Source organism: Anas platyrhynchos, chromosome 9, assembly GCF_047663525.1.
Source record: "Anas platyrhynchos isolate ZD024472 breed Pekin duck chromosome 9, IASCAAS_PekinDuck_T2T, whole genome shotgun sequence".
In the NCBI taxonomy this organism is placed as follows: domain Eukaryota; kingdom Metazoa; phylum Chordata; class Aves; order Anseriformes; family Anatidae; genus Anas; species Anas platyrhynchos.
Genome location: NC_092595.1, coordinates 14,896,669 through 14,905,617, shown reverse-complemented (window position 1 = coordinate 14,905,617; position 8,949 = coordinate 14,896,669). Strand labels below are relative to the sequence as shown.

Genomic DNA, 8,949 nt, shown 5'->3' with positions numbered 1-8,949 from the left:
CCATTCCCTCTCGTCCTGTCACCAGGCACGTGGGAGAACAGACCAACCCCCACCTCTCTACAGCCTCCTTTAAGGTACCTGTAGAGAGCAATAAGGTCGCCCCTGAGCCTCCTCTTCTCCAGGCTGAACAAGCCCAGCTCCCTCAGCCGCTCCTCGTAGGACTTGTTCTCCAGGCCCCTCACCAGCTTTGTCGCCCTTCTCTGTACTCTTTCGAGCACCTCCATGTCCTTCTTGTAGCGAGGGGCCCAAAACTGAACACAGCACTTGAGGTGCGGCCTCACCAGAGCCAAATACAGGGGGACAATCACTTCCCTAGCCCTGCTGGCCACACCCTAGACCTGCTTCTTATACAAGCCAGGATGCCGTTGGCCTTCTTGGCCACCTGAGCACACTGCTGGCTCATATTCAGCCGACTGTCCACCATCACTCCCAGGTCCTTCTCTGCCTGGCAGCTCTCCAACCACTCCTCTCCCAGCCTGTAGCTCTGCTTGGGGTTATTGCGCCCCAGGTGCAGGACCCGGCACTTGGCCTTGTTGAACTTCATGCAGTTGACCTCAGCCCATCGGTGCAGCCTATCCAGATCCTCCTGCAGAGCCTTCCTACCCTCGAGCAGATCGACACACGCGCATGGCTTGGTGTCATCCCCCACACACACCCACCCCCATCCACCCCACGGCGCGCCTTTTGCCCGTTCTCCCCGTTTTTTCCCTCAAAACGGCGGCTGACCACCAGACCACCACCCCTATCCCCCTTTAACAGCGAGCCCGGCCTCCGTTTGCGGAGGGCTCCGCCTCTTCTATGGCTCCCCCTCTGCCCAGAGCGTTTCCGGGACGGGACGGGACGGGGCGGGGACCGGGCGCCATGGCGGGCGCCCGGGGGGCGCTGATCGCCCTGGAGGGGGTGGACAGGGCCGGCAAGAGCACGCAGGGCCGGCGGCTGGTGGAGGCGCTGCGGGCAGGCGGGCACCGCGCAGACTTGCTCCGCTTCCCCGGTAGGCGGGGATGGGGCTCGGGGGGGTGGTTTAGGGGGGCGGGGGTTTAAGGGGGCGGGGGGTTGGGGGACCCCGTTACCGAGCTGTGTCGCCCCTTCGGTTGCAGAGAGGACGACGGAGATCGGGCGGCTGCTCGGAGCCTACCTGGCGGGGGAGAAGGACGTGGAGGACCACGCCGTGCACCTCCTGTTCTCCGCCAACCGCTGGGAGCACGTGTAAAGATGGCCGGGGGGAGGGGGGGGGAGGTGGGAACGCTCGGGATCCCCCCCCGAGACCCTCCCCGAGCCCCCCGTCAGCCCTCGGGATGGAGCCCCCGCAGGGCTGGGGGTCAGGGCCAGGCACGGCCTGCTCCGGGTCAGCAGCCCCCTTCAGCACCCTAAAGGAGCTGCCCTCCCTGTGAGCTCCCCTCCCAAATCTTCACCCAAAGGTGGAGGCTTCGGACCCGTCCCCTGCAGCTGGCTCTGTGCTGCTGGGCACAAACCAGGGGGTTTCAGAGCCGCCTGGGAGCCCAAAGGGAGCGGGCAAACCACCACGTCACCCACCCCTCAGCACGGCCTTTGGTGTACCGAGCTGCTGCCCCAGCCTGGGAGCTACTGCTTGTGTGTTTTTTTTGCCAAACTGAAGCTTTGTGTGCGTAGCTGGGGCTGTTGGTGACAGCTGTTGCACTTATCCGGACCTCTGCACTGCGAGATGCTTTCTGTTTCTGCAAAAGCTTCACTGATTCTGCTGTAGCAGGGGTGCCGAGCAAAGCGGGAGGGCTGCAGTAAGAAATGTCTGTTGTAAACAAAGGATGCTTTTCTCTGACAGAGGCAAGTATTTCAAACCTACTGCACCGCTTAGGAAGGAAGGAAGACTAAGCTGCTCGTGCCTGGCTGTAGCTCGTCGGTGATCGTGCTGCAAGCTGTGGAGCTGCCTAGAGCAATGCCCTGCAGTGGTGCACCCTGAATGTGGGTGTCTCAAAAGGGTATTTGCTAAATATCATAGAGGGTGGAGCACAAATAGGAATTGATTCGTGATCAGTGTCACCGATGACCCTGATGCTGCTAATGACCAGTTTGAAGTCGGAAGTGTAACTTTTTTTTCTCCTCCATGGTTTTCAGGCCTTCGATGAAAGAGAAACTATGTCAAGGGGTCACGCTTGTGGTTGACAGATATGCCTTTTCTGGAGTGGCCTTCACAAGCGCCAAGGAGGTGAGTGAGGGACCCGGCAGGCCCTGCCTCTCTCTATATTTGGATAAACAGGAAATGGGGAGAGGCCTGCTCTCGAGGTCGGTCTGTGTGGCCCAGGCTCCTTTTCTGGGGAAACGTGGATTGAAATGGGGGATGAAAGTTTCAGCTTAAATGTTAACGTGGCCTGTTTGCCTGTGTCTACCCCAAAAGAACAGAGAAACTCATTAGGTTACTTGTTAGCGAGGTAGGCTCACTCCGGAGTTGCACTGGGGAACCCCAAACCAGACATGGCACTCGTGTGGGTGCAGGACAGACGGGAAGAAGGATCACTTTCCTCGTGCTTATGGATGCTGCTGGCCTTTGCGGCCAGGGCATGCTACTCACTCATGGTGAGCTCAGTATCCACCACGAGCCTCAGCCCCTTTTCTGCAGAGCTCCTGCCCAGCTGGTCAGCCTCCAGCCTGTCCTGGTGCATCAGGTTTTTCTTCCCCAGGGCAGGACTTTACATTTGCCTTTTTTGAATGTCTTGAGGTTCCTGGCAGCCTGTTCCTCAGTGTGTTGTACCCCTCCAGATAGCAGTCCTGCCCTCCCATGTGCTCACTGTCCACGCCTGGTGTCATCCAGAAGGTTGCTGAGGGAACGCTCTGTCCTGTTGTTTCAGTTGTTAGAGATGTTGAACCGTACTAGGAACCGTGCTATTCGTCCTCGAGTGCTGGCACCAGCAGCCACCTACCAGCTGGACTTTGTGCCACTGGTCACCACGCTCAGCCCAGCAGCCTCGTCATTTTTTTTGCCAACTTGACTGTCCATCTGCCTGTTCATATCTCACCAGCTTGGTGGAAAGGAGACCATGCTCACGTCAAGGTACAGAGCATCTACTACTCTCCTCAGATTTGTCTTCAGCATTCCTGAGAAACCTGGACTGCTTGTGCCCAGCAGATACATGGGTGATTAAGGTCTTGTATGACTATCAGGGCCTGCAATTGTGACCCTTCTTCCATCTGTATGAAGAAGGCTTCATCGATGTCCAATCTTCAGGTGTGTCCCCGAGCCTTAACCATAGGCTCCCACCTGGCTCGTCTCCTGTCCCAAGGCAAAGCTCCCTGTGCTGCAGACGCTCCATGGCAAACAGCACAACCCCTCTTTCTCCTCACCTTCCAGCCTGTTTCCTGAACAGCCTCTGTGGATCGATGGCAGCACAGCAGTCTGGCAGGCTGTCCCACCTCACCCCTGTAATCTGAGCAGGATCACAGCCCCGCAGTGTCCCTGTGCAGGGACATTCCTTGGGTGTTTCCCATGTTGTGTGCTTGAGATGGGTCCCCAGTAGTGCCACTTTCCAGAGAGCATCTGCTCTCATATTTTCCCTTAGACACTTCCTCTTTGCCTGCCACCTTCAGTTCTCTACAGCTTGTAAGCATTCCCTTGACGTACCTAGTTTAAAGCTCTTTTCACTACCTTAGCAAGCCTGCTTGCACAGACAGTCTTGGCGTGTGTTGGGACATATCCCAGCCCTGCTCTGTAGCCATCAGGCCTTGAAGAGTATCCTGTGGTCAAAGAAGCTGAAAACTTTCCTGTGACACCAACCGTGCAGCTGGGAGTTGACCTGAATTTATTCCTACCTCGACCTTTCCCCCTTTCTGGAAGAATTAAGTCGATCTTGGGCTCCCATCCTCATCCCCTCAAGCCCGGCGGTCAGCCTTGGTACGTGCACCCTGATTGTATCACTGTCCACCATGTGGATGAGCAGCAAGGAGTAATGGAGTCAGAGAAGCCTCAGCAGCCTCTGCAATGTTGTGGATCCATATACCCCGGTGGAAGTCTTCAAATTTGTCAGCGGGATCAAAAAAGTCAGAAAGCTTTGTCTCTTGCATCAGGGCTGGAATTCCTGGTGGGCTGAGAAGGTGTATGGTTAAGTATGCAAAAAGGTACCTCCATGGGCACAAACATACTAAAGCTGCACAGCATTTATATTTGGGAGCAGCTTTCCTTTGGACTGATCGCTGTGTGGAGGTTTTGAAATGTGACTCATTATTTCCCTCTGCTGGGCTTTGCGGAAGAGATGTTAAAATCATCAGCTCTGCTTGACTTCAGTGAGCATGAGAGGAGCACGGAACCCAGGAAAATCTGGACCCTCAAAATTCCCAGGAGTGAATTTGAAGTTTTAGGCTGGGAAATCATCCTTTCAGTTTGTAGGGCTGTATTCAGTGACTTGTGCTGCATCTCTTCTGTGGCTGTTCCTCCCCTACCCCACTCTCCAGCTACCCTGCTTCTTTCCCTTGTTCTTATTCCTTTCTTTCATCTCAAACTTGGTTGTCCTTGTTTGGGACAGAACTTCTGCGTGGACTGGTGCAAACAGCCTGACATTGGACTCCCAAAGCCAGATCTGATTCTGTTCCTTCAGTTAAGCCCAGAGGAAGCAGCAGCACGAGGGGACTTCGGAAGTGAACGTTACGAGAACAGCCTCTTCCAAGAGAAAGTTCTGAAGTCCTTCTACCATCTGATGAAGGACAAGACATTAAACTGGAAGGTGAGCAAATAACCCTGAGGGCTCTGTCACAGACTGAGGGTGGTCTCTCACGAGAGGGCTCCCTCCTGGATTGTGTGTGTTGTGCCCTTGTGCTTCCCGTTCTTGGCAAGAAGTGAGGGCCTGCAGCAGGGCACTGCAGCAGGGCCTGCAGCAGGGCACTGCTGACGCCCACTGCTCCCGGATACTGTAAGGGGCCCTGTTGGACTGGGGGAAGGTTTTTGCTTGTTGGTTTTGCAGAAGAGAACATACACCGTAGCACAAAATTAAAAACAAAACAAAAAAGCATGCAGTCAAAATTATTGAATGAGACAGTGTGAAACTTACCTAACATCTAGTCTGCAAACCCTGATTTTCCGGAGATTCTAGCAGAGGAATATATTTCCTTTATTACTTGTCATCTGTTATCTCTCTATCCGTTACGCGAAAGGAGTTTTCATTTAAAGTATCAGCGACATGTCTGTTTAAAAGACCCCAAACTGCAAAGCTGTTAAACAGGTACATATCAAAACAGATGATGTAGAGGTGACAGGTATCTCTGAAGTGAGTACAGAAATCCAGTTCCAGCAGCCATTAGCAGTACAGTTAGCATTCCTGGCAATCCCCCCCCTCAACATCAGATAAAATAATAGACACCAAAGGTTGCCAAAGATCCATTTAGTCCAAAACATGAAATGGAGCTCAGTACACCATCAATTACAAGAATAAATTGAGGTCAGCTATCTGCTTGAGGATATTGCGTGAGCACAAAGCTCACACATTAGCTGTTCCATAACAAGAAGATTACCATTTAATTATGAAGTGTACTTATTGCATAGCCTCACAGTCTGCTTTTTCACAACAATGCTGTGTGGTCCAGTATTCATAGGTCTTCATGATCAACCTGCACCTGCTTACGTCTTTTAACCAAGTTATTTCTTTGCCTTCATAGCTCCTAAATAATTTTAAAGCAATGGAAGCAAAGCCTTTGCCAATTAACGTTGACTTGTGACGACCTGCAAGCTATAATTTGGAAGTGAAATGTCCCGTTTTCTAAAACAACATTAGGAAAAACATCGCTGCTTGGACTTTTTCCTGTTAAATACAAGCTTTGTGGAATCTAGTTTTGATATGGGCCGTATTGCTTTGCATCTGTTCTGCTGCCTTGCAGTCTCAAAGGTAAAAATCAAGCAAGCTGTCCCCTGAGAAGAAAGGGGCATAAAATGACGTTGTCCGTGTGATCCAGGTTCCCTCAGTCACACGGGAGCAGAGCTGGTATTCCTTAAGCACCAGGCTCAGCAAACACCAGAATCAGGTAGCACTACCAGCTTGCAGGTCTTAAAAAACAACCAACAAACTGAAGCTGGAAAATCCCATGGATTGGATTTTGAGAGGTTCTGACTGTTGTGAGTGATAGTAAGGATCCCCAGATAACCCCTGAGGGATCAACATACTGATGTTTCTGAGGGACTACACTACGGGGTGAAAAATGCTTACCTGATTTAAGGTCGTATGCTCCCACAGACCATCAGCAAAGAACATGCGGCAGTAGTTGCTTTTGTTTCCCTTCATCCTGTCGCACATCGATATCTTAAGTGTATGTTCCTGCGTAAAATAAATATTCCAATTCCAGTGCAGAAGTAGTGCATGAGAAGTGTAATTAGCTTCTTTCACTGCTCATGAATTGTAACAATATTGAGTGAAGAGGGAGAGAAAAATAGCAGGAAGGTGGGTTTTTTCCTCATTGTGTTGGAAACTGAGGAACATGTTTCTGTATTTTTTGTTTTGGCAACAGACGATTGATGCTTCAAAGAGCATAGAAGACTTGCACAGAGAAATTAAGTCCATTGCTGAAGAAACCATGCTGGAGGTTCAGAATAAACCCTTGGGAGAACTCTGGAAATAAAGCTTAATGCAGGTTATTCTTCTAGAGCTAGCAGAAAATTCACCTCTTGGACCTTCCTCAGGTGGATGACACCTCTACATCGCATTTTAGTTACTACGGTTTATAGGTCACATGTATTCTTCCTGGTCCAGCGTGGTGCTGGCGTGCTTTTGACTGTGCCTGCTTCTCCTCTTCCATTCTGCTTAGTCCCTGCTGCTTTTTGTTATAAGCGAGCATACAAAGAGCACATAACATTCCTTTGTGAAAGCTCCCTGCTTCAGGTAGGATCTCTTGTCGTAGGCTTGGTCCTGTAACGTAGATTTAGATACTGAGCCCAGAGCTTCCCCAAAGGTGATCAGCAGCAACAGGTGGGGAACAGCCATCCCATACTTGAAGTTCCAGAGACCTACCATGTTCTTGATTCTTCTTTCTCTCTGGTGGAATGCATCCCCTGTGCTACAACCAGCTTTTATAGTACTTTATAATATGTTACTCTTTTAAACATTTTGTATAGCAGCAAAGGCATTTATTTTTTTCCTACCACTATGATCACTTACCTTCTAAAAGGACATGCAGGAGGTGAAAGTGCAGCAGTTCAGGCACTAGATACAGGGATCACTGTTTGCTAGAGTGAAGGGACGGGTGACTTCCTATTCCAGCCTGCTCCCCAGCTGCTCAGTGAGAACAGTACGGAAGCTGGACAGCTATTAGCAGGGAAGAGTCCAAAATAGATGTTAGCTTGTCAGCAGCCCCATTTGAAGGCCAAGTAGTGCACAAATTCTTTTAGACTGGTTGAGTTGCTCCTGCGACCAAGATCAGGAAGAGTCAGCAGTGATCCCTGTACTTCACTTTCCAAGTGAAATCCAAACAGCCCTGCATAGGTTACCAAACCAGATCAGGTTCAAATTGTGAGCTTGCCTGCTTCCCTCAGCCTCTACCATTCCACTGACTGCCTGAAGATGCTGCTTTTAGTCTGAGTTGTTACAATAAAGTTCCAGTGCATAAAATGGTGATGGGTGTTTGATGCTTGATTATGCTATATGAGGTTAAGAGTTCTTCCAAGTCTTCAGCAGTTTAAAAAAAAATACCCTAGTCTGGGATGAGTTAAATGAAATCATTTGTAAGGTGCATTAATATGGGGATGACCAGCAGAGGTAACATCTCCCCATCAGACACTTAGCAGTATGGACTGCTCTCCAAGCTGCCCCTACAGAGACTAAACCCTGCTTTCTTAGAGGCCATTTGAGCTGATTGACTAATGGGGAGAAGAAGGTAAGTGTTTAAAACAACGCTGCTGCAAACATCAGCTGAGATGGAACAAGCTGCCTTCACTCTGCACAGTAACTGGTAGCAGGAACACTCCTTGTGAAGGAGGTGAGCACCTGTAATGCTGAATTGTGCCCTTCCAGCAATTCCTTAACCTTCGGGAGTCATTTAATTCATCTTAGCTTTAGGTTCCCAACTACAGAAAGCCAAGAACATCTGCTCAGTATCTAAGGAATCTGAGTTTAGCACTCTCAATTACTGGGGTCACATTAATTCCCAGGTATAAAATCTGTCTGGCTAAGCTGTCTTTAACCATGAAAGCACAAACACGAAGCAAGTAGCACCTCTTCTGAACAGTGGCAGTAGTTTGTACAAACTGAGGGCACAATAATTCCCAAGTAACTATCCCTTAACAAAAAGGACCTGCTATTGCACAGCAAAATGGTAACAACAGTGGAGTTTAGACCTGTTTTTTTTGTAATGTTTACTACTGCAGGGCTGGTGTTTAAAAGGCTTCCTAGAAACACTGTGAAAAGCTGCCAGCCAAATAGCTGAACAGGGAGCATACAATCCTAAAGAAAACAAGTTTTATTTTCCACCCACCAACTTGAAACATTAACTTCGAAACCTCTGCTTGGCTTTTTCCCCTGCTACCTCAACTGCACATGTGGCAGAGACTCACCAGAAAAGCACGTCCTGTCTTGGAAAGACTTCCACTGCTCAGCCCAGAGCCATGCTGCACTGCTAAGCACAGCCAGCCTTAAAGTACTTTTTTTTTTTCTCCCCTTAAAAAAAAAGGCAAAGCCTAAACAACTTAAAATGCAAGTTAGCAGACCTGCACCACAGAAGTGCTTCGTTACCTCTGCTAGCACGACTGTGGCTGTTCACCCTCTAGGGCAGGGGCATCACCACGGTAGTACCACACAGCCAAAATTTGTTCTGTCAGATATATCAAAAGAAAGATAAAAGTCACAGTTGCACATAGCTCAGCTTTTGCTCCAGCCTGCCTCCACTGCCCTAAAAGGGTAAAAACGGTACACTGGCAGGGTTTCAAGAGTGCTCCCAGCTCCACTGCAGGGTTACTCAATACCACCCACCCCCAGCGCTTCATGTGCAAGAACATTAAGAAAGGCA

General features: G+C 50.0%; 1 protein-coding gene across 2 annotated transcripts; it reads left to right on the top strand.

Moving 5' to 3' along the window:
- Positions 1-830: 830 nt before the first annotated feature.
- Positions 831-7,560, top strand: DTYMK (deoxythymidylate kinase). 2 transcript variants are annotated; one of them, XM_038183444.2, is made up of 5 exons: positions 831-991; positions 1,098-1,206; positions 2,092-2,182; positions 4,491-4,688; positions 6,460-7,560. In XM_038183444.2, the coding sequence occupies exons 1-5, from the start codon at positions 862-864 to the stop codon at positions 6,568-6,570; spliced, it is 639 nt and encodes a 212-aa protein (XP_038039372.1). In that variant the 5' UTR covers positions 831-861; the 3' UTR covers positions 6,571-7,560. The 2 variants fall into 2 exon arrangements, with proteins under 2 accessions (XP_038039372.1, XP_038039373.1); XM_038183445.2 differs by lacking the exon at positions 6,460-7,560 and adding an exon at positions 5,617-5,820.
- Positions 7,561-8,949: the final 1,389 nt, after the last annotated feature.

Coding starts and splice junctions, on each gene's coding strand:
- DTYMK (XM_038183444.2), top strand. CDS start 862: ATGGCGGGCGCCCGGGGGGCGCTGATCGCCCTGGAGGGGGTGGACAGG. Junction 992..1,097: donor AGACTTGCTCCGCTTCCCCG/GTAGGCGGGGAT, acceptor CTTCGGTTGCAG/AGAGGACGACGGAGATCGGG. Junction 4,689..6,459: donor ACAAGACATTAAACTGGAAG/GTGAGCAAATAA, acceptor TTTTGGCAACAG/ACGATTGATGCTTCAAAGAG.